Source organism: Bufo gargarizans, unplaced genomic scaffold, assembly GCF_014858855.1.
Source record: "Bufo gargarizans isolate SCDJY-AF-19 unplaced genomic scaffold, ASM1485885v1 original_scaffold_842_pilon, whole genome shotgun sequence".
Classification (NCBI taxonomy): Eukaryota; Metazoa; Chordata; class Amphibia; order Anura; family Bufonidae; genus Bufo; species Bufo gargarizans.
Genome location: NW_025334723.1, coordinates 128,487 through 154,367, shown reverse-complemented (window position 1 = coordinate 154,367; position 25,881 = coordinate 128,487). Strand labels below are relative to the sequence as shown.

The 25,881-nt window shown below is 40.4% G+C and overlaps 1 protein-coding gene across 1 annotated transcript in view; it reads left to right on the top strand.

The window, feature by feature from the left end:
• LOC122924136 (WSC domain-containing protein 1-like) overlaps positions 1 to 25,881 on the top strand; it is a gene marked incomplete at its 3' end in the record, with an annotated part of 137,427 nt that overhangs the window by 7,468 nt on the left and 104,078 nt on the right. Inside the window, exons 2-3 of the mRNA XM_044275068.1 lie at positions 14,241 to 14,355; positions 19,875 to 20,059. Coding sequence (XP_044131003.1) covers positions 14,241 to 14,355; positions 19,875 to 20,059 — 300 coding nt within the window. The remainder of the gene's footprint in view (positions 1 to 14,240; positions 14,356 to 19,874; positions 20,060 to 25,881) is intronic.

The following is a 25,881-nucleotide window of genomic DNA, read 5'->3' as shown; positions in this document are numbered from 1 at the left end:
CATGATGAGACAACCCCTTTATTGTTAGTTGAGTTATGGGTCTTAACAAGTGCACTGGTTACTTATATGGGAACTATAGTGCCCTGGATCTACTGAAGGATCTCCATACTGGAACTGAGTATGTCTTCACAGTGGCTCAGTTTTACGGCCCAAGTACTAAACAAGAGAAGACACCTTTCTGCCACCTGTCCTTCCATCATGTGATTTTTTTTTTTTTGATTTTTTTTTCAAAAGCTTTATTGAAAAATAGATATCTGTTACATTTGTATCAATTCAATGAGAAGGAGGAGTAAACTCCCGTTATACAAAGAGTTGTTTTGGTAACAAATAGTAAACACAAAACGACATAACAACAATAAGGATGTATGCTAAGAAGGCTTTTGTTCTGTAGACTTCTTATCCGGGCTCTGGAAGAGGACCATAGGTATAAACATATCTGTGTAGCAAGGCAGTGTGGATGACTAAGTTAGTGGTAGCCTCCAAAGGATCTCCAAATTTCCCAGAGAGTCCTAAATTTGTGGTGAGATCTGTTTTCCCAAGCCGCTATCTCTTCAAATCTATAGATAGAGTCAACTTTGTTGAACCGGTGATCTAAGGAAGGGAGGTCTGTTGACAACCAATGGGTAGGGATTAGGAGTCGGGCGGTTACAATTAGGATCTTGAAGGGGGGGGGGGGAATTTTGTCTTGTGGTCATGTGACAGACCCAAAAGAGCCAACAGTGGTGAGGGGGTGATATTAGAATTGCAAATTTCATAGAATTTTTTATAGATATTATCCCACCAGCTAAGGATAGCAGGACAAGCCCACCAAATATGAAACATTGTTCCACGACCTTCACCGCATCTCCAACAGGCGTCAGAACCATTACTATCATAACGGCAGGTAACATCAGGTGTTTTGTACCATCTAGTTAGTACTTTATATCCATTTTCCTGGATTCTGATACATCTAGAGGATATATGTGGTGTTTTAAAAAGTAGGAGTTTATCCTCAGGTGAGAAATGGGTATTTAAATCTTTTTCCCATTGGCTTATAAAGGAAGGTTTTGGAGGTGAAATAGTCTTACTGAGATATCTGTATAGTGAGGATATAGGTTTCCTCGGAGGAGAATGGTTATGAAGAAGGCTTTCAAACCAGGTGAGAGGTCTGAGAAGAGAGCTCAGAGGAACGTGTTTGTTGATGTAAGTAAACATGAAAGAGAGCATGTGAGGCTGGGATTCGATCTCAGGGAGGGAGGAGATGAGGGAGTCACGGTCCAACCTTCCTTTCTCGCTCTTCAATAATATAGTGAGAATACGTACTTTAGAGGAACGTAGACTTTTGGGGACACTTTGTCTGAGTTCTAGAGGGGCTAAGCTTATCACATCTCTGACCTGGACCAGGGGGGAGGCAGATGGGAACCCCAAATTTGAGCTTTGGAACCATCTCCAGGCCTCGAGTAGCTGTCGCCAGAGAATTGTGTTTAAGGGTTAAAAAGATATTGTGGTGAGGATCCACTAGTAGGGCTCTTGGGGTCGGGAGATATTCAGGGGTTTCCATACCAACCCAAGACTTTTGTTCAGGGAATCTAAACCAGTCTAGGGCTCTGGAGAGAAGTATGGCTTTATTATATAATAGGGGGTTAGAGAGGCCTATACCCCCCTGAGTTCTAGGTCTCTGTAAGGTATTGATGTTAATTCTTGCTTTTTTGCCATTCCATATGAAGGAGCAAATGGATTTTTCCAGGGATGGGTATAGGGATGGGAAGGACCTGGAGGAGGTAATTTAGTCTGGCTAGGACAAGTGACATGACCATGTTTTTACGTCCAAACCAGGATAGCAAAGGAGGGTTTAAAGCTTCTAGTTGACTTTTGATAGAGCTTAGTAGAGGGAGATAATTTAGTGTGTATAATGCTGGGAGATCAGAGTGGATTTTAACTCCTAAGTATGTTATATAGGGAATCTCAATTGAAAGGTGAAGAGAGGATTAGTTTGTATCTGAGTCTAAGACTGAGTCCTATACTGAGAATGTGGGATTTTTTCATGTTTATTTTTAAGTTGGAGAAAAAGCTAAATTTCTCCAGCATAGAGTAGATAAGCTGGAGAGAGGTTTCAGGGTTGGAGGACATTATCAGAAGGTCGTCAGCAAACGCTGCAATTTTATGTTCTTGATCTCCTAGTTTAAGACCTTTTTAATGTCGTTCTCTGAACGTATGAGAGCGAGGAGGGGTTCGATTATCAGGACGAAGATCAAGGGGGAGAGGGGGCATCCCTGTCTAGTCCCATTCCTTATGGGGAAGGGTTGTGAGGTAGTGTCATTAATCAGCACAGACGCCGAGGCATTGGTGTACATAGCTTGGATAGAGCGTATAAAGGCAAAAGGTATTCCAAACTGCTTCATAGTGCTGTACATAAAATTCCAATGTACTCGGTCGAATGCTTTTTTGGCATTGGTGCTGATCAGGACTAAGGGAAGGTGGTGTTTTGAGGCGTGGAGTAGAACGTTTAGTACTTTTGCAGTGTTATCCTTTCCCTCTCTGCCTTTAATAAAGCCTGTTTGGTCTCTATGGATAAGTTGGGGTAGGAGAGGGGCTAGTCAGTTTGCTAGTAGTTTAGCTAATAGCTTTAGGTCTATATTTAATAGAGATATAGGGCGGTAATTGCCACATTCAGTAGGGTCCTTCCCTTCTTTGGGGATAATGGTAATATGAGCTTTTGTCATCTCATGGGAGAGAGGGTCACCCTGTAAGGTTTGATTGCAAATATTAAGCAAGTGAGGCAGGAGGACGGAATTAAAAGAGCGGAAATAGAGAGCCGGAAACCCATCTGGGCCGGGGGCCTTTCCTTTAGGGAGTTGTTTAATTGCTAGGAGAAGTTCATCACTAGTGAATGGAGAGTTTAGTGCCTTTTATATGAGTTTTGTTAATTTTGGGGTATTTTAATAGTTCGGAGGAAGAGTTCTATCAAGTCTTGATGTGTAGAACTCAATGTATCACTTTTCTGGGGAGGTAAGTTATATAGGGAGCGATAAAATGTCGAGAACCTCTGAGATATGTCTTGTGTATTAGTGAGCATAGTGCCTTCATTACTGCAAATTTAGCAAATAAAGTTTTGGGCCTTCCTTTTTTTGATTCTAGACATCATAAATTTGGACACCTTGTCTCCGTGGGCGAAGTATTTATATTGTGCGTATAGGAAGTATTTAGCAAATTGGATATTTTTAGTAGGTTTTTTAGTTCAGCTCTGAGGAGCGCTAATTTTGTTAAATGGGAATCTAGCAGGGATTTATTATGAAGGGTTTCAATATCCCTAATATCATTCAGGAGGGAGTCAATGCAGTGAAGTCTTCATTTTTTTGTATGGGAGCCTAAGCTTATCAGTTGACCCCGGATATAAGCTTTATGGGTGGCCCAAAGGGTATAGGGGTGGATATCAGGGGTGTTGTTGGATGAGAAAAAAATCTCTCAGCCATTTAAGGACATTTTCTTTTTTTGCTGGAGTTTGGATCAATTGTTCATTAAGTTTCCAGTTGAACATTTTAATAGGTCTATTGGGGGTGAGTATATGAATCCATACAGGGGCATGGTCGGATAGGCTGATAGAGCCAATTTGGGCCTTAGAGCATAACTGAATGTGTTCGGAGGAAACCAATAGATAGTCCAAGCGCTGGTATGAACCATGCGAATTGGAGTAAAATGTGTAATCCTTAACGTTGGGATGTAAGGTTCTCCAGGCGTCAACCAAGCGCCGGTCATGAAGAGATTTCCTTAATTTGCTTAAAGCTTTTTTTGAGATAGCAGACTTTTGGGAGGAGGAGTCCACTGGAGGGACCAGAGTAAGGTTAAGGTCCCCTCCCATAACAGATAAGAGATAAGATGCCTTTATTGTCACTGTACAATACAATGTAATACAATGTACAATACAATGAAATGTTGTTTGGAGCAATCCTAGATGCCATGGACAGAGGAACAAGAACTGACATTTAAACTAAAGCATTACACTAGAAAAAAAATATATACATTGCACTAGAAGGCATTACTATTCACAGTTCACAGCATATATATAGCAAGAGCAAAGTAGGAAGTGCTTATGAGTATATACACACACTGATTCAGACACCACTGCAGACAAGAGATCATCATGGGTTCGTGAATGCAGCAGTCACTTTCAGTCTGTGGTAGTTTCTATCCTAGGAAGGGGCAATAATCTCCGAGCATTTAGGAGACTGATTGTTTTGGGGTAAAAGCTGTTCTTCAGCCTAGTGGTGCGGGCATGTAGGGCTCTAAGACACCTACCAGAGGGTAGGGGAATGAAAAGGCTGTGGCCGGGGTGAGTTGGATCCCCGCAGATAATTTTTGCCCTGTTGCTGCAGCGAGCAGTGAAGATGTCATCCAGTGATGGTAACTGAGTACCAGTGATTCTGCCAGCCATTCTGATGAAGCGCTTGAGGGACTTCTTGTCCTCAGAAGAGCAGCCGGAGTACCACACTGTAATGCAGTATGTGATAACAGATTCTACGGTGCACCTGTAAAAATTGACTAGCAGCTGTTTTGGGAGTTGTGCTTTCTTCAGACTCCTCAGAAAATAAAGCCTCTGAAGGCCTTTTTTGGTAATTTCTGTTGTGTTTTTTTATCCATGACAGGTCCTGACTAATCTGAACTCCCAAGAATCTGAAACTTTGAACTATCTCCACGTTTCCACCATTAATGCTAATGGGATGGTGTCCATTTTGTTTCTTTTTCCTAAAATCCAGAATTAGCTCCTTTTATTTTCTTGGTATTGAGTATGAGGTTGTTGTTCTTACTCAATCTCTCTAGGTTCTCAACCTCTTTCCTATAGGCTGTTTCATCATTGTTGGAGATTAGGCCTATCACGGTCGTGTCATCTGCAAATTTTATAATGGTATTGGTATTGTGAATAGGTTTACAGTCATTTGTGAAGAGGGAGTAAAGGAGAGGGCTCAACACACAGCCTTGCGGTACCCCAGTGTTTAGTGTTAAGGATGAAGAAAAGTGCTTGCCCATGCGTACGATTTGTGGTCTTTTTGTAAGAAAATCCAGTATCCAGTTGCACAGGTGTGAGCTGAGACCCAAGTTGTTCAGTTTCGTTGCCAACTTGTTGGGAGGGATGGTGTTAAAGGCCGAGCTGTAATCAATGAACAGCATCCGCACATAGCTGTCTCTCTGCTCCAGGTGTGACAGTGCAGTGTGAAGGGTAAGTGAAACAGCATCCTCAGTTGACCTATGTGCTCTGTAAGCAAACTGGTATTGGTCCATGGAGGTGCAAATCTTGCCCTTAATGTGCCTGAGGACAAGTTGTTCAAAGCACTTCATAGCAATAGGAGTGAGAGCCACCGGGCGATAATCACTTAAGGTCTTCACCCCGGCCTGTTTTGGAATTGGGACAATTGTGGAGGACTTCAGGCAAGTGGGGACAATGACCTGCTCTAGTGAGCTGTTAAACATACTGGTAAACACTGTTTTCAGCTGTTTAGCACAGTTTTTAGGACTTTTCCAGGAACTTCATCGGGGCCAGCTGCTTTGTGGGGATTAATGTGGTTTTAAAGGGACACTGACAGGGCCAATAAGCATATTGAGGTATATATATGGCAGTACAGGTCTTATATTGGGTATTACAATCATATAAGTATCCCCCCTGTCCACATTATACATACAGTAAACTTTAAGTTTTATAACCTGCTCCAACGGTCTTCAATCTGCCCAAGGGGCGGCGTTTCACCTCTCTTGCGCCCAGCCAGCCTCCCCCAACTGCCGCTTTGAAGCGCCGCCCAGCTCATGAATATTCAGTTTGCTGGGCGGCTTCTGCGGTCCCCGCTCTGAAGCGCTTCGCTTAACAGTGCCCGGCGCATGCGCCGGATCTTGTGAAGTCCGGTACAGTAAGCGCCGCCCAGCTCATCAATATTCACTTCGCTGGGTGGCGCTTACTGTCCCCGACTTCACAAGATCCGGTGCATGCGCCGGGCACTGTTAAGCGAAGCGCTTCAGAGCGGGGACCGCAGAAGGCGCCCAGCAAACTGAATATTCATGAGCTGGGCGGCGCTTCAAAGCGGCAGTTGGGGGAGGCTGGCTGGGCGCAAGAGAGGTGAAACGCCGCCCCTTGGGCAGATTGAAGACCGTTGGAGCAGGTTATAAAACTTAAAGTTTACTGTATGTATAATGTGGACAGGGGGGATACTTATATGATTGTAATACCCAATATAAGACCTGTACTGCCATATATATACCTCAATATGCTTATTGGCCCTGTCAGTGTCTCTTTAAGGCCCATTCTACCCCATGTGCTCTCAGCATCAGGGAACATGATGGAGCCTCTTGCTGGGCTAATTTGATGATAGGCAGCTCATTGTCTTTGTCAAATTGTGCAAAAAAATTATTTAGGTCATCAGGAGAGAAAGAATTTCCAGTGTTGATAGAACAGGTGTTGCTCTTATAATTCGTAATGGACTTGATACCCTGCCACATGCGTCGGGAATCCGAGCTTGTAAAATGATGTTGTATTTTTGTTTTGTAGCAGCGCTTCGCTTCCTTCTCTAAAGTGGTCAAACATCTTAAGAGTTTTATGGAGCCATGTAGCCTGGTTGACGTTTGGAGCGTACACATTAATAAACGTGTATATCTGGTTCGCTATATTACCTTTTAAAATGATAAATCTGCCCTCAGGGTCTTGAATATGATCCAAGTAGGTGAATGGGGTGCTTTTACTGAAGCCCACGCTGACCCCCCTAGAAGCAGATGAGTTAGAACCACAATGATACCAAGTGGAGAAATAGGAGTGGGAGAGGTTTGGATAGTGATTAAATGTGTCTCCTAAAGGAGAACGATGGAGCAGCCCTTTTTTTAAATATTTTTTTTTTTTTTTATTCTGAGAAGATTTGGCAGCGTTTGGAAGGGGCATTGAAACCTATTACATTGTAAGAGGTAATTTGTAAATCCGCCATACAGTGTTATAGAGTGAGTGGTACTGCTCCATCACTTCTCACCGCAAGGGGCACTGATTTACAACCCTCTGCACAGCACGGATAGACATATAGTATTTTTTCCCTCTGTGGGGATTTGAATGATCTGCTGATCAATATACATCCTGAAACAAAAGGATTAACAATATAACTGGCAAATAATACTAGCATAACTAGATGGAGAATAGGCATGGTATCCCCTGCAACGGAATATGGGGAGAAGAGAAAAAACACCTTAGTCATCACCAAGTGGTTAAAGAACTGGCGGACATGAGAGAATCCTGTGAGAATATATTCAGTTGTCCATAGGGAGTCTTCTGGATGTTGTTCTTCTAGAATTCCTAGGACTCTTTTGACGCTTGGGGGTGCGTTGACGTTCCCAGGTGCCTGGATGTGGAATTTCAGGGAGGTTGGATAAGTCCTGAATGGGGTCCCAGTTTTCGATCTTGAGGGGCTCTATCTGGAGATGATCGTAAATTGAGTCCAGATCCATATAATTGGATAAGGAGAATCTGCGACCTTCATACATAAATGATAAGCCAAATGGAAAGGACCATCTGTAAGGGATCCTGTGATCTCTGAGCCAGCTTGTCAGCGGTCTCGGGGCTCTTCTTTTGTCCAGGGTGGATTGGGCTAAATCTTGGAAGATTTGGATGTCGTGTCCATCCCAGGACACTTTTCCAGCTTGACAGGCTTTAAAAATGACAGCCTCTTTAACAGGGAAGCTGAGGAATTTACATATAATGTCCCTTGGTGGGGCTGAGGCAGCAGGTTTAGGCCCTAGAGCTCGGTGTGCTCTTTCTAGTATAACCTCATGGGCTGTTTCTGGGCCAAGGAGGGACATGCATATTTGCACCACTGTGCTAGGGATGTCACCTGTGTCCACGGATTCGGGGACACCACGGAATCACAAGTTATTGCGCCTACCTCTATTTTCCTGATCCTCCAGGAAGTTGCAGAGGCAGTTCATCTTATGTTGAATGGCCTGGAAACGCTGGGACACTTCCGTTTGGTGCCGTATGATGGCTTCCTGTGTGTTTTCAAGTGTTTCCACTCGGCCTCCCACTTGTGATATTTCCTGCTTAATAGCAGCAAGGTCGGAGCTTAGAGGTTACAGGGCAGATGCCAGGGAAGAGGATAGTATCTCCTTCAAGAAGGTGCGTGAGATAGGAGGTTATCTGCGTCTTCTTCCCCTCCGGTGGCTTGATCCAGCAGCTCAGAGTGTTTAGAGCGCATGGCGCCCGTCGGGGTCGGCGCCATCTTAGGGTCTCTGGATACATGTAGCGCCGCTGCTTTCTTGATGAATTTATCCATTTCCCCGGTGGTGGGAGCTCCCCTGTCTTGTGCGGTTTGGTCTCCGGTTCTGGGACCTCCGGTTTTCACCATGATCGGTGCGCCAGCATATGATAAAAGGCTTCGGTGGTGATATCAATCACTGAGCTTCAGCCTTAAGCGTCCATGCTGTTCAGGCGCTAGCTCCGCCCCCATCATGTGATTTATTTTTTTAAATAAATTTTTTTTATGATATTTGTATACACAATAAAGCTTTATTATATTTTATGGGCACTGTTTTGGGCTTGTTTCTTCTTTGTAGGTTGTTTGCAGCTTTTGAGCTGGTACCTTGGTTAAATGCAGCTAGTGCTCAAGCACAGTGTACTGTACACCCGTGATTTAGGTTTTATTAGTGCTTGGCCTGTTTGTTTTTTTCTCTTTGTCTAAACGAGAGAAGACAGTCTGAAGATTTCAGTTATGTAATATATATGTGACTTGTCTGCCATAAAAATACTTTGTTTTTTTCAGCCTCTATATGCATGCAATTTTTTTCCTTTTTCTAGTATAAGATTTCTAACATGACATTTCAGTATATCATCAAGTTGCTACAGCAGTTGAGCAAAACAGAATAATAGAGCTAAACTAAAAGGCTTCATCCTTGATTTCTGTGATTAGCTTCCTCCGGTCCATAACTATACTTTATTTAGCACAATAGGCTTTGTACATTTATCTGTGTAGACTGATGCAAATTTGTCATGTACTGTAGTGATATACTACAGTGTTAACTGTTTGAGGGGATTTTAGCAATAAGAACACATGACTGGGTCAGGGTTTTATAGAGCTCTGACTAGCTGTGACATCCAGGGGGATGGCTATCTGCGGACTGGCTGGCTGCACGGCATTATGGATGATATTGCGTTCCCTTGCTTGTCTCCTTTACATTTACTCTCACTTTCTAACACGCGCAGCCACCATTTTAGGAAAACAAATTTGTTACCATGAAGTGCGGGGAAATTTTGATTAGTTTTAAAATCAAAGTTTTCCTAAACTTCGGACCGAATTCCGCTTTGGATGCTTTGCTCAACACTACTTGTGACCAATCAATGTGACATCACTGGCGTAACAAGAGGTTGCAATGCTCACTTGAGCGCCACAGTCTCTCCAAACAGCTGAGCCTGTGGGCGTGCCAGGAATCAGACCCATTAGTGATCAGATATGGATGTCCTAGCCTGCGGATAGGCCGTCAATATAAAAATCCTGTAAAACCCCTTTTAAGATTATTGTTTAACCTACCAATATTAAATATATGAAATCTCTTTTAGTTTTTCAGTGCAAATTCATAAACATTAAAAGATAAGTCACAAACATATAAACAAGACAACGACCAGGGTTCACAACTGTATAGTCGAACTGGAGTAAAAAAAAAAAAGCCCTCAGATGAAAGCTGCTGAGCTGAAATCCACATTCATGTTGCATTATATAATAATAATAATAATAAAAAAAAAAAATAATATATATATATATATATATATATATATATATATATATATAATGTGTCCAATTACGGTATATTGATTGGATTGTCAGATTTGATTTGGTCTGAATAAATTTGATCTGAATTGAAAGTGACCCTATTGCCCTGAAACAACCTCTTAGCACTGTCTCCAACCCCTTTCAAGATGTTAATGCCAAGACGGCATAAGTGATGTCAAATTTAAAGTGACATACTGTATAGGGCTATAGGTAAACGGGTGGTAGTAAGAATAAACTATCTGTTTAAAAACACACTGTACTGTTGGATTTATTTTTTTTTTCTAAAAATAGTTTTTAAAAAAATCACATTTTGGTGACAGATGCCTTCTTTTGTCTTCAGAATCTGTACAATGGTGGCTGCCATTTTTAAGTGATTTCATGCGGGACAAATCACAAAAGTTATGCTGGAATTAGAACCTTTTGAAAAATTTGTTATGAATTTGATTACTTTTCTGTATTTGTTACATCTGTTTATGTATTCACTAATATATAGAGGCATTTCATACCATATACAATGCATTCAGAAAATCTTAAGATTATTTCATTTTTTTTTTCACATTTTATGTTGCTAAAATAAAATAAAGAACACTTTTTTCCCTATCAATCTGCATTGAATAATCCATAATGAGTAATTCAAAACAGAATTTTTGGCATATTTTGTAAATTGCTTAAAAAGGTAAAATTTCATATGGACATAAGTATTCAGACCTTTTGCTATGACACTTAAAATTTAGCACTCCCATTTCTCTTGATCATCTTTGAGATGTTTCGGCACCTGTCCCCCTGTGGTAAATTCAGTTGATTGGACATTATTTGGAAAGACATATCACTGTCCATATAAGGTCTCATAGCTGATTATGCATATCAAAGCAAAAATGAAGCCATGAGGAGGAAAGAACTGCCTGTAGAGACAGGATTCTGTGGAAAGACCAAAGAAAGTCCCTATAGGGGTCTACTAATTTGGAAAATAAAAGCCAAATACTTTATTAAGTTCATTTAAAAAGGGGAGTTGATAGATACCCCACAAAAACCACACATTTTAAAACTGTCAGGTGGCAATGCAAATTTGTGTAAAGACTTGCTTTTCTCTCATTTAATTTGAGAAGATATATGTGCAGGTGGGTGGTTGGTGACAGTTAACCACAATTGGGTATACCCTATTGCTTGGTGTCCTGGGACCTGGGCCCAAGTTCCGGACACCAATAGGTTGGTTGTCTTAACACTGGTACCACAACAACACCACACTGATTCAACACACACAGAACTGGAGCCCTACTGATACGTGGGGTTTACACATTTACAGATCTGGAGAAGGGTGCAACAATTCTGCTACACTGAATGTTCCCAAGAGCACAGGGGCCTCCTCCATAATCCTTAAATGGAAGAAGTTTAGAACAACTCTTCCTAGAGCTGGCTACCTCACCAAATTAAGTAATTGGAGGAGAAGGTGGCCAAGGAAGAGAGGTGAACAAGAACCCAATGGTAAACCTGGTTGAACTCCAGCTACTGTGCGCAGATGGGAAACATTTCCAGAAGGTCAGCCATCACTGCCACACTCCACCAACATGGGCTTTATGGCAGAGTGGCCAGAAAGGAACCCGAAAATAGCTGTCCACTGACAGTCCCCATCAAACCTGACAGAGCTTGAGATGATCTGTAGAGAAGAATGTCAGAAAATCCCCAAATCCAGGTGTACAAACTAAAATTTCTAAGAAAACTAAGGAGATATACAGTAAATGGTCAAAATAATCATGTCAATGCAGTATTTTAGTTTTACAGTTGTTTTCATTTTGTCATTATTGGCTTATCACAATGCCACGGCATAACAAAATGTCAATAAAGTGAAAGGGTCTGCAGTTTTTCGCATCCATTTATTTTATGCGCTTATATATTCCGCAGCTCTTTACAGACAGTAGCATCAAACTGTCCCCAATGGAGATCACAATCTAGGTTCCCTATGAATATGTCTTTGGAGTGTGGGAGGAAACCAGAGTACCCAGAGAAAACACACGCAAACACAAGGAGAACATACAAACTGCATGCAGATATTGCCTTGGTCGGCTTTAAACCTAGGACTCCAGCACTCAAAGGCACCAGTGCTAACCACTGAGCCACTATGCTGCCCATATGTGTTTGCAATTTGCAGATTCCTGATGTCTGGCAGTAACTGTGTTTATGCCTATACTTTTTTGGGACTATACAGTTGTGACCATTGATGTTGGTATACATGGATATTGTCCTGTTCATTTGTTTGGAACTCATGGTTGTTAAGGTTGGAAAAAGACAGAAGTCCATCAAGTCCAAACTTAACTGTAATCCTGCTATATTGATCCACGGAACAAATCCCTGGATCCATGTCAATCTTTTTTAAAAGTGGTTGGGCCAAAGGGAAAGGGTTTGTAGAACAAGATTTCTATATATTGTCCTAAGCCTCAATGTTATTTTGAATAAAGAAGTCACCCAAACCTTTTTTGAAGCCATCTACTGTATTTACTGTGACCAGCTCCTGTGGCAGGCTATTCCAGAGATTCACAGACCTTACTGTAAAGAATACTTGTCGCCTCCTATGACTGAATCTTTTCTTTTTCCATGCGTAGGAAGTGACTTTTTTTAAATTTATTTTTTAGGGGGTTTGACAGAATAGTTTCCCTTGATATTTTTTGTATTAGCCGTTTAAATATTTGTAAAGGTCAATCATGTCCCCCCTTAGACGTCTTTTTTTCAAGGCTAAACAAATTCAGTTATTTGAGATCTTCCAGGCCCTTTGCGTAGAGTCGGTCTCCTCTGTACTTTTTCTAACTCCAGGGCAAGTATTATAGCTGTAGTTATGATGAAGCTTCATCTCTGGAAAAGAACTGAGGATAAACATCATTATTGCAACAATACCTAGGACACCACAAATCATTGAAATATGCACTAATAGATACTGTATTTTGTGTAAAACCTAAATTTTGAAATAAAACTGCTAGCACCAGAGAGGTTGAGCAGATGTTGCTACATTTGACCCTTTCGTCACTGTATGCCTGACATTGGCTGCTCAATGGTTTAGCTTTTAAAGGGAACCTTTGATATAAAAATACTAAGTATTTTGCAAGCAAAATGTTATAGAGCTAGATGAGTTGAGAATTCAGATATATAGTTTTGTGGGAAAAGATTCATATAAATTGTATTTTATTAGTTTACGTTCCTGCTTGTTCTGGGCTTTGAAGTTAATGAGAAGTTCCTATGAGTGATTGACAGCTCTCTCTGTATGCACAATCATAGAGGGAAGGCTGTCAATCAATGATAGGACTGCTTCCTGGACTTCAAAGCCCTGAATGAGCAGGAATTTAAATGAATGGAACAGAAGTTATACTAAATCTTTTCCCATAAAGCTATTTATCAATCTGCACAGCTCATCCTGCTCCATGACATGTTGCCTTCCGCGTAAGACACCATGTTCAATGTGACAGGTTCCCTTTTAAAGAGTTTTCCGAAACCCAGTGGGACCTAGCAGCACACCTTAATTAATCATAACTTGCCTGTAAAAGAACGTTTCCAGTATGCTTATTGTCTCGAAGTTGCATGGATCAACCTCTCTGGAACCTGATCACGTGATGCTCCTCTTCAGAAAATTCAACATCTGCCAACCTCACATTCTGTACCAGGTGTCTAGTCTGTTCTGTGGATAGAGATGTCACTTATGCAGCCCAGGACAGTTGATGTGCTGTGGATTGGGTCACAACATCTTGTCACCCTTGCATATCTTCAAATGAGGTGGAGTCAAGAATTTTCACCTGCTCCCAAAAGACACAGCACCTCCGCTAGGACATCTCCATAGGGCAGATGGGAAATTTGGTAAAGGGTGTGAAACTAGTGGACATCTGATTTTCCAAAGAAGAGCATCACCGGACCAGGTTCCAGAGTGTCTGAGCTATACAGTACATGATAAATACTGTTGGAAACGTTCTTCTGCAAGGAAGATATGATTTATTAAGAGGAGTTGCGGGTTAATGCAGTGTCCTGAAAAAAAAAAAACTTTAAGCAGAATACGGAGTACATTTTTATTTATTTTTTTGCATTTTGCACATTTCAGACAAGACCCGACCTTCCCTGAAAACTGCGTTTTGCAAAAATGGCATCTACAGTAGATGTCACGTAAACCTGCTTCAAATTTATGCACAACCCCTAAAAGGCTGGGTGCACACTGAATTCATAAGGCTTAATAGTCTGTAAAACTTTATTTAAAATTGGTAGGATTTAATTTTTCTTTACAGAGTACCCATCACCTCCAGACAGTGAAGATGGATGTGTGATTAATCAAGTTTCATGAGACTGCACACAATTGATTAGTAAGGACATACGTGAGGTACAGGTGTAAATTAACCATGGAGGAGTATATTAATCTTCATTATCAATCCATTATCCCCGAGTACACAGGTGGTAACTATGACATATGGTGTATTCCTTTCAGTTCTCATCATTTTTTTTTTTTTTCAGGTACGTACATTGGATGCTTCATAGAAAATGCCGAAGATAGGACTCTGAAGGCTACGGTATTCTATGATCTGAGGAAGATGACCATAAGTCATTGTCAGAGTGCCTGTGCAGAAAGGTAGTGTATCTGCTAAAAGACTGGGATATGGAGTAAATTTCACTAGAAACTGAGCATGCTACACTAATGAACTATAGTGTCAGGATGATATGAAAAACTGCAAACTGAAACCTTTACTGTATTATCTAGGGCACTTGCCAGGACTCAACTACTGCTCTACTACATTTTAAAAAATGACACCATGAATGCAAAGAACATATTGGGAAAATTTTAAAAAGTCCCAAGTTAGGGGCAATACATATAAGAGCATTTTTGTTGTTTACGTTGCATCAGTTTAATTTTTAGTTATTTATTTTTGCGCCATGGATTTGAAGGTGGAAAGTTTGCAGTTCCCCAGGATTTTTATATTGATTAACTATCCATAGGATAGGTCATCAGTATCAGATTGGCAGGAGTCCGTCACTCCACATCTTCACCAATCAATTCTTTCTTTGTAGCTCTGGCACCAGAAATAGGCACAGGAGCTCCATAGCTCCAGCCAATGTCTAGTGGTTGGAGCTAGATACAGAAGTTCTGCCTCCATGCTTTTTTTTCTGTCCTCTTCCAAACTCATTGCTTTATAATAGTGGTCCAATAGTGATTCACATATTGTTTTAATGTAGAGAAAGCTTTAAGGCCCTTTAGCAGTAAGGGGGCACTATTAATTTTCAGACAAACCTCAAAAGTTTCTGGAAGTTCCCAAAATATTACCAGAGATGCTCAACATACTTTTCTGGTTCTGAAAAGCTTATGCTTATAGCTTATACTATTCAGTACTGTCAAAAATAAGTTAACTTCTAGAGTCCCAGCACTGTACATGTATGGGTGAAGTAGGGGTTATAAATATGGCGCCTGATCGCGAGTACAGTGGGTGCCATAGCCAATGGGTCTTCAAACAACATAGGCCTGGGGAAGATGTCTGCGACCAGCAATAACGCTGATCACAGACATTTAGCATTTAGATTTCATGGTCAAATGTGACCACAGCATCTAAACCAGAAAAAAACATAAGCGTGCACTTCTGGGTCAGCAATGGCTCCCCATGTGGTGATCGGAGGAGCCTTTCTTCTGAAGAGACCCAGTGTATCAGAACTGTAATTCCTAAGGAGGTCTGCAGGAGGCAGGGCTCCAGAGGAGAACCGAAAATGGAGCTTAGTTTGTAGTTCTGTTGAGCCTTTAAATTTGAGAAGTTTTAAAAAGTTTAAAAAAATAAAAAAATGTAAATCATTGCCGTTTTCCAGAATTACAATAAACATAAATAATAAAAAACCTAAAGATCATATGCATTGCCACGTCCCAAAATGTATGAACTATAAAATAAAATATTTATCCCATACAGTGATTCACTTACCAAAAATTGTTTATAAAATATGATCAAAAAGCCACCCACACTCTAAAATGGTATCATTAAAAACTACAGATTGCCCCACCGCCCAAAAAAAAAAAAAAGCCTCTACAAAGCTCTATAGACATAACTATAAAAAATAAAAATATGGGGGTCAGAATATGGCAATTTCAAGGTTTTTATTTTTGTTTAGTATTTAACCACAAGAAAACCCTATATACTGTGAATGTGGTATTTTTGTATTTGTACTGACCCAAAGTAAGCAGGTCAGTTTTACTGCATAGGAAAAAGAGCCTGTAGAGCCAAAACCTGTAAAACTGTGGTGGAATTGCATTTTTTGGATGTATTTCCTGCTTCCCACTACATTAAGTGGTGCTGTCAAAGTAAAACTTGTCCAGCAAAAAAACAAGCCATTTTACAGGTATGTGAACAGAAACTTCTAAAAGTTATCTCTCCAAGAAGGCAGGGAGGAAAAATGAAAATCCAAAAAATATACCTGTGGATTTGTCACAGATTTTGCAGGTGGATTTGCTATAGATTTCATCCTACACACTGCAAAGGGTGAAATCCATAGTTGAAATCTGCACCATAAGTTGACATTTTGTGGATTTAAAATCTGCACCGCATGTAAATTTCCACTGTTGATTTATATTTTTTCCCTGCAGAGTGTGATTGAGATTCAGCCAGTTTTGTGGCTGAAAATCCATAGTGTATGTAAACATACCCTAAGGGCTCATGCACACGAGCGTGTGTGCAACGTGCCCATATTACGGACCGCAAACAGCGGTAACCCATTGGCTTGAATGGGTCCACAAGAGACGGAGAAGAGGCACCTATTGGGAGCCCAAAAAAGCCCTACGAAGCACTTCGGTGGGAGTTCAGTCCTTGCCTCCTCACCGAAAAATAAATAAAAATCTTTTTTTTGCGGCCCTCCGCATGGGCACAATGTTTGTGTGCATTAGCCCTTAATGTGCCTCAGAGAGCAGTTATCATAATTCTTATTATAATATATATTTTTTTTTAAAGAGATTTTTTTAGAAGTGTCCGTGGAAGAAAAGTTAAGAAAAAGATGTTAGGCTGTTGAGACCCCCACAATTAGCTAAAACCTGCATGATAACATGGCAGTGAGTGTAACTGTTTAATATGAATGATCTGTCTATTTGAAGCACAGAGATACCGAGTCCTTCAGAGCAAGTGGCATTATTGCCTGTCTCTCTCGGCATTGGTTGATCATCTGTTCACTAATAACCTAATTTACCCTATAATGGAATTATCATTAGGTTATCTGACATGAGTTTTCTAAACCTGACCATTAAACAGGTCTTAATCCAAAGGCCACTGGAGTAGAATGAGATCACTTTTCTCGCCACTTTTAAAAAGTCGTGAGAGATATGCAAAACAGCAAAAAGTATCAAAGTTCTGCTGAAATTTAGCTTGCATCAAAATTTGAGGCTTTTAGACTTTCAGGCTTTTCATTTTAGACGCTGATCTTAATAAAGCCCTAGTGCTGGTGGTGGATCAGCCGAAGTTATAGAGAGGCGCCAACCTTTCCATAAGTTCCCCGCATTCAAGCATCAGTTCTAAATGTAAAACTGTTTCCGAGCTGCATTACATTTAGACCATTTTCTACGCTTAAAACAGGCATAGAAATGCTGAATAAGGCGGGCCTGGCGGCACACTTTTAGACCTGGCGTGAGCAGGGAGAAGTCGCAGATAGCGGCACAAATAGGCGTACTTCGGATTAGTAAATGACCCCCTTAGTTAATAAAATATATTTATTACCTTACAAAATTGTGGAATCACTATGACATGTCTCTGTATAAGGTAATTTCACACAAGCGTTTTGGTCCAGGTAACATACTCCATGTGACTGTTGCTGTGAGTTCCTGCCCGACTATTGGTCTACTGTACTGAACTCGCGTAATGCCATGAGTGCAGCACAGTAGACTCACAATTAGGCAGGAACACATAGCGTCATAATTTATGATGATGCAGTGAGTGTGGGTCAGAAGAAGCCAATGGTGAAATGCACTATGGATTAAAGGAAGTCTTTCACCTAATCTGAGCGTTTTTAGACTGCTCAGATCAGGTTATAGACTCTTTGACCCTCATTACAATGGTACCTTTGTTTTCTGTGTCCCTCATCCAGATCATGAAAAAAACACTTTTTAAACGTATGTCTTTAGTTGGCTGGCGCATGCGCAATATGAAAAGCTGTTCCTCTGCCCATAATGGGCAGAGCAGTGCGCAGGTGCGGGCCAGTTCCCAGCCTGATTTCTTCTTTTGCCGCTCGTGACGTCCGACGGCTGGAGGCAGAGAAGGAGGTAATAATAGGACAGAAGGGCGGGCCCGAGGGCTGAAAGAGGTGAATTTTTCAGGGCACATTGCCCAGTAATGCCGCCCCTGGGCACCTTCAGAAGCTCATTTGCATACGTTTAAAAAGTGTTTTTTTCATGATCTGGACGAGGGACACAGAAAACAAAGGTACCATTGTAATGAGGGTCAAAGAGTCTATAACCTGATCTGAGCAGTCTAAAAACGCTCAGATTAGGTGAAAGACTCCCTTTAATCCATAGTGCATTTCACCATTGGCTTCTTCTGGGACAGAATAGTAACAATAATCATATATTTATTCAAAAAAATCTCATCTTATTTTGTTGCTGCCTATTGTTCAGTCAGTATCTGAGATTAATCATGGCCATCTTATTTTCATATTATACATGACTTTCAGCTTTGTTTCCAGGTCATCTGAGGTGCATACAATGTGATTTTAATCTGCATATTTACAGTATATACATTATACTTCCCCAGGGTAATTTTTCCTTACTTCAGCATTCAGAGTTCACACCACACTGATTTGTTTTCCCTATGAACTCAGATAATTATAACCAGAAATGTCACTTTCTGAAGTCTTCTTCTTTTTTTTTCTTTTTTTATAGAAAATCTTATATAACCTCATATGCTGGTCCACTGCAACAAATGTATAGACAGCTGTATCAACCGTCAATTCAGTTTGATTACTTTGTAAAATTAGAGGTGATGTCTGGTTAGAACCACCTCATAAGAAGTCCCCTAGCAATGAGCTCTTTCTGGTTGCCAGAAGCCCCTGTGATCAGTTGTTACAGTATTTAAAGGGGTTGTAAATGGCACTTATCATGTAGATGGAGATAATGCAAGGCATTTACTCATGTATTGTGATTGTCCATATTACTTCCTTTGCTGGCTTCATTCATTTTTCCATCATATTATACATTGCTTGTTTCCAGGGGGTTATGACCACCCTGCAGTCCAGTAGCGGTGGCCGTGCCTGCACACTATAGGAAAAGGCTATTCGTTGCTGCTTTTTCCTATAGTGTGAAGCCAGCAAACAAAGTAATATGGACAATCACAATACATTAGTAAATGCCTTGTATTATCTTTGTCTACATGATAAATGCCATTTGCTGAAGTGAAACAACCCCTTTAAATGCTAAAACAGCTAATCACAGGGGCTCTTGGCATCAGAGGCAACCAGAAGGAGCTCATTGTCAGGGGACTTCTTATGAGGTGGTTCTAACCAGACATCCCCTTTAATTTACAAAGTAATCAAACTGCATTGTCAATATGGACAATCACAATACATTAGTAACTGCCTTGTATTAACTTTCTCTACATGATGAATGCTATTTGCTGAAGTGAGAAAACCGCTTTACAGTAGATGCAGCTAGAAAGTTCTTACAATCTCTGTAGCAACACTAAAGGCCAAGCTTAACATTACTCTACTCCCTTTGAAATCACAGACTGTCTAGGTCTTCCAGAGGAGTAGCCACATTTTACGGTTTGGTTTGTAGAGAGGTCTTGGTTAAGAAATTTATCTTACAATTACTTGCTCTTAATATGGCACAGTGATGGCTAACCTCTGGTACTCCAGCTTTGATGAAACTATGACTCCCAGCAGGCTCCATTTATTTCTATGGAGTTCTGAGAACAGCCATTCAAGTGTACATCTTGGGAGTCATAGCTTTACCACAGCTGGAGTGCCGGAGGTTAGCCATCACAGGATACATTAAATACAGGTTGTCTAAATCAATTTACAAAAAAAGCACATAGAAGTTCTGTGACTTGATATTTACCCATTTAATTAAAATATACATTTTAAATGCCTTTTGTATGAGGATGGGATATTTGCTTAACATACTTTTTTCTCCCCTTTTAGAACATATATTTATTCAGGTTTGTCCTATGGATCCGAATGTTACTGTGGCAACAGTCTGCCCCCAAACCGAGCCAAAGAAGAAGAATGCAACAACGAGTGTAAAGGAGAGAAAGGTTCTGTCTGTGGAGGTGTTAGCCGTCTCTCAGTCTTCCAGCTAGAGAAACTACACACCGTGGTCAAGCAGAGTAAGTTGTGAGGACCTTGTAAATAACCCCGAGGTTGTAATGTTCTCTAGGCACAGAAACGTGTAGGGACTTCAAGTACCAGGAAGCTTTTGAACTAGCTTAGGGCTGTATTAGGTCTTTTATCCCTTTTGGTTCTCTTCTGAATTTAGATATAGGGATGTAATAGATCGGGATGGTAGGTAACTGAAGGAGTGCACGTTGCACTGCAGGATAAAAAAATCAACTCCTGCTCTAATAAAACTTTTCTATGCTGAATTTTTGTATTAATTGTTTTGTAGTAGAAGTAACTGTTCTGTTTTGTAAATAGTCTGCATCGTTACTCCATGATATATTAACTTGCAGTATTGACCTGTCCATGAACCACTTTGCAGCATTACACTTAAGAGATGAGTCCGTTTCAATGTTAACGGGAAAACGTACCATTTAAGAAGGCTACATTTTCTCAATCTCAGATGAGTGTAAAAGCTGATATGAGTTTTGTCCTGAGCCATTCACTGCTGAAGGCAAGGGCTGATGTGCAATCCTTTGTGACTCTTAAAAATCATACTGCAAGATTTTTTTTCATGCACTTAGTGCTATTTGCATAAAAAAGATGATATATAAATATTGATGGGAACCTGTCATCAAAGTGACAGAAATGCTGATTTCAGCGGTGTGTCACTCATAAGCGAAAAGTAAGTGGTTGCTGAGAACCAGCATCATAATCATTGCAGCCCAGGCCTTGAAAAGAGTCAAATCTACCTGAGAAGAGTCCTAGTTATTCCTAATCTCCTGCACTCTCACCTCCCATCTGCTGATGATTGACAGTTCTCTCCTAGAGAGAAAGAGAGAAAACTAGGTAGAAGACTGTCAGTCATCAGCAGAGAGAGCAGGAATTCATGAATAACCAGGACTCTTCTCAGGTCGCCGTGACTCTTTTCCAGGCCCAGTCTGCAATGATTGTGATGTTGGTTCTCGGCAACCACTTACTTTTAACATTTAAATGAGAGACCCCTGAAATCAACTCGCCTGTCTCTACTTTATTCTGCCGTTAGTATGGGCAACATAAACTTGATGACAGGTTACCTTTAAGAAGACAAAATCCAGTGAATTGTACTTTCACCACAAAAGTATTGAAATCGTTCTTTAAAAAAATACAAAGTTTTTCACCATTTTCAATAAAATGAAACCCCTAGTGTCAAATGTAACACAAGCCAATGATTAGATATGATTTTCTCATTATCTCTGGAGTTTTTTTCAGCCACTGGGCAGCACTAGATGGTAATATGTTATGGTTAGGGGGAAATCATAACTAATCATTAGCTTGTGTTAGAGTTGGCACTAGGGGACCATTACGTGCTAATAGATTTTTTTTTTTTGTGGTCTTCGTATAATGGAAGTTCATGCCCACAGACTCTGCTTGAACATTAGTCTAGTACTTTCTTTAACTTCACTGGATATTTCAGAGTTCTTTATAAGATGGAAAAACTCGAGGGTAAGGGGGAATGTGTATTTTTTTATTTATGTGGAGACTGCCGTTTGGCGTAGGGAAAAGGTATGTAAATAACCGCTTTTTCAGAAGGAAGACATACAGGATAGCTAGATGTAAGGACTCACTCACACATTAGTAGTCAAACTAGTGTAAAGTAGAACTGGCTTAGTTGCCCATAGCAATCAATCAGATTCCTTCTTTCATTTTCCAAAGGAGCTTTGTAAAATGAAAGGTGGAATCTGATTGGTTGCTATGGGCAACTAAGCCTGTTCTACTTTACACCAGGTTGATAAATGACCCCCATTGTTTTTTGTACTCAGAATCCTTGTGGAAATTGCCTCCCAAAGTTTTCAGTAAGAGTCGGTACTGCCTTTTATGTGGTGGCAGATTATTTGTACGCTGTTTTCCAGACTTCACTGAGAAGGGACATGTCCAGGTTTGGCACTATTCCTGCATGGCCATAGCTTGAAACCGCAACAGGTGTCCACTCGTAGATTAGCTCTATTGAATTGAAAAAAAAAAAAGCCAAGGTTGGATCTGCCACATTCAGAGTGCCAAATTGTGGTTGGTTTTGCATAAACAATTTCTGATGTGTGAATGTGGCCTAAGTGCCTTTTAGAGAGAGAGAGTTTTCTTCAATCTGGAGGAGACCCAATTTGTATGCCTTTTCCTAGAGAGCATTGCTGCATGCCAGGTGGTGGTCTCCCCAAGAAAAACAATACCTCTGACAGCTACATCATGGGCTTCTTACCCATCCAGCCAGTATCCTGCTTTGTAATGAAGAGGCGCCAGAACTCTGAAACTGCTTTCTACAGATGGAATTCTCTTCCACTTGGAGAAGATATAGACTTGAATAAAATCATTAGTCAATGGATTGACCTTTGACTTATGGGGTAGATACCTATAGGTGAAAAATCACAGAAACAGCTAAAAAAACATCCTGCACGATATGATAAATGAATATGCGGATGTGCATGGCTACATTTATAAAAAGACAAATCACAGATAATAATGCACTAACACAATAGATGCAAACATTATATATGGACCAAGCCCTCATTCTGATATGATAACATCTGAGATTTTCAGCCAATATATTTTGATCAAAACACATCTGTGCCCACCTACCCGCGCCAAGGTGGTCTCTTTCAGGCAGGTCCTACTCTAAACATACCTATGCCATCGGTCAGCTACGTTCAGGAGAGCAGACCCTGCACATACAGTGTGCTGCTTCTAGTCACCTTTATGTGCATCCAGCAACCAATGAGAGGAGGAGCCCGCACAGCTATATGTACCACCTAATCAAGGTCGCCTGTGGGCTAGGTGGGGCACTTGAAGGTGTCACTCTTTCAAGAGTATACTGCAGACTAGTCAAAAAATCACAGAAACTGATAAAAAGCACCCTATAATTGGCATTAAAGGGGCCATTTTTTATTTCTGGAGGAAAGCTAGGTTACAAGATAGTAGATTCTTGGTCTGGATCCACATTTTAGCTTCTGTTGTCTTGTATGATGAAAATGCAGTTCTCTAATTACTGTACAGACAATGGAAAATTGGTGTTTTATTCATTTAAAACAAATTATGGTGAACACTGTCAGTGTCATCCCAATTCAATACAACTAATAAACATAGAGCAAATGAATAAAACATTGTGAGTATTTAATATAAATGTCAATAAATGTATCAGGAGTATCATGCCCATCTAATTAACCATATGCTCTCTAGGTAATTTTCAGTAATATTCTCTTCATTGCACTGAATGTTCATACAGTCATTTTATTATTTATTGCAAATTTCCCCTTTACAGTTGCGTCCTCAGCTATAAATTACTTCTAGAGCCTTTTTCTGTTTCCGATAAATTTTTTACCTTATTAGAGGTTCCCTACTCCGTGATTGAAACCTTAGTACTTTTTTGACAATTTATTCCCCATGCTCCCCACTGACAGCTATGTAAGTAAATTGCTTCTTATATGTGTGGAAATGGCTTGAGTGCCATATAAAATATTTCTAAATGAAAAGCAAACCTCTGCAATTTAATCACATAGCCAGTAATATTCGAGATGTCTTCAACGTTGGGAGATTACTGCATAAGCCAAGTCTCCTCAAAAACAGAATGCCAACAGTGACATTATTTGACTGTTTCCTCAATCCACCAAAAGCTTCACCTTCCCAATTAGCCTCCATATATAGTAATTGTACACAAATCATACATGTACCTCCTTCTTAAAGGGACTTAAACAAAATCCAGCTCACCCTTTCATGTTTTTAGTTCTCGTACTTGGTACCACCTGGAGTTCAGGCTTCAACAATACACCGAGCCAAAATGGCACAACTGAGTATAATTTAATAAAAATCATGCCGTATTAAACTTCAACAACTGTAAAGTCTAAAAAAAGGAGCACAGCTTACATTGCTTACACGTTTCGGTGCTGGACTTTTGGTTCCTCCTTAAAGGGAACCTGTCACCGGTATTTTGTGTATAGAGCTGAGGACATGGGTTGCTGGATGGCCACTAGCACATCCGCAATATCCAGTCCCCATAGCTCTGTGTGCTTTTATTGTGTAAAAGAAAACGATTTGATACATATCCAAATTGACCTGAGATGAGTCCTGTACATGAGATGAGTCAGGGACAGGACTCATCTCAGGTTAATTTGCATATGTATCAAATAGTTTTTTTTACACAATAAAAGCACACAGAGCTATGGGGACTGGGTATTGCGGAAGTGCTAGCGGCCATTTAGCAACCCATGTCCTCAGCTCTATACACAAAATCCCAGTGACAGGTTCCCTTTTAAAGAGCCAAGTTTGTTTTGGTAAATAACCATGCTGGGGAATCCCTTCTTACAAACACTATACCATGCAGTTCTTCTCTTTTTCCTCCTGGAAATGCATGAATTAATGGATACCAGACAGCTAACATTCCTTCTGTCAATACAGTGTGCTGCTACACAGTCTGACACTATCAACACTGATTGGGCAATGTCTGACTGTATAGGGACAAGCAAGGCTGGGATAAGGGGTAGACAAATGCCACCATTGAGAAGGGGAAAGTACATTTTGTAGACCTCAAACGCTCAATCAACTGTCTCTAAGTGGATGCTGCGTCTAAGCTGCTGATAATGACACTTATGCTGAACTTCAGGGACCCGGGGGGGGTGTATGTTTTGATTGTATGCCTGTGGATCTTGCCACATGGAATGATCAGAGAGATCCACAAACTGGACCACTGGGTGAAATCTGAGCGATGGTTGGGGTGTATTGAATACAGTCACCTATTTCATTCGCACAACCAGGCACGACACTGATGTAGGTTTTCGAGCTGTATAGGGCTAATGAGCTGGGGCTGGTTTTATTAATACGCATTTTAAAATCATTGTGACTAAAACACCAGGATTGCAGTTCCTAAAGTTTATTTGGAAAGCGTTTTAAAACTGGATTTCATCTTCTGGTTCATCAGGATGGACCTGAGGAAGAAATTAATCCATTTTTTAAATGCTTTGTCCAAATGAAGAATGGGAGCAGAATGGAAGAAAATATGCTTCAGAATTATGGTGAATGGAAGTATTTATCAAAACAGGCATGTCAGAACGGTAGTGTATACTCAGAAAATAATTATGTTTGTGCACATTTTATTATTGGTAGAATTATTTGCATTTGCTTTATTTTTTGCGATTTTTCTAAGCATTTGATGATGAAAATTGCCACTCTAACTACTGATCATTTTGCTTTTGAGGTCCATTTGAAGATAAAATAATGTTTTGTAGTTCAATACACAAAGAGAAAAGGCATTTGAAAATTCTTGCTGTACTCTCAAGAGCTATTATGTTTGGTAGTGCAGGTAGTTGTCAGATAAATTACCCTCTGCTAAGACTGATAAAGGATTGCTAAAATAAAAACCATTGGTGTGGCATTCACCAGGACCATTACTGATTCTCTAAGGGGAAAATGTTTGTTTGACTTTTTTTAGATGTGTTTTTTACTCTCATTATAGCAGCAAGTAGTAATGTTCCGAGTTCTGCCAACCTCTAAAAGTTTTGAATGTTAAACTCCAAACAATATCATTAGAGATGAGCAAATTTTTAAAAAATTGGATTCGCCGGTTTGCAGAAATTTTTGGGAAAAATGTGGTTAGATCCGAAGATATTTGCAGCAAATTTAGTTAAAAAACAGCTATTTCCTAGCTGCAGAGAGTCTTTATAGTGGTGTAGAATACTGTGCCTTGCAGTAACACGCATAGGGAGTCTGCTGTGGTAGTGAAATAATACTATCAGTCAGTATGACATGCAGATGACAGGCGTCGATCTTAGAATCGCTGCACACTTCACTTATTTGGGTAGTCACAGGGCCA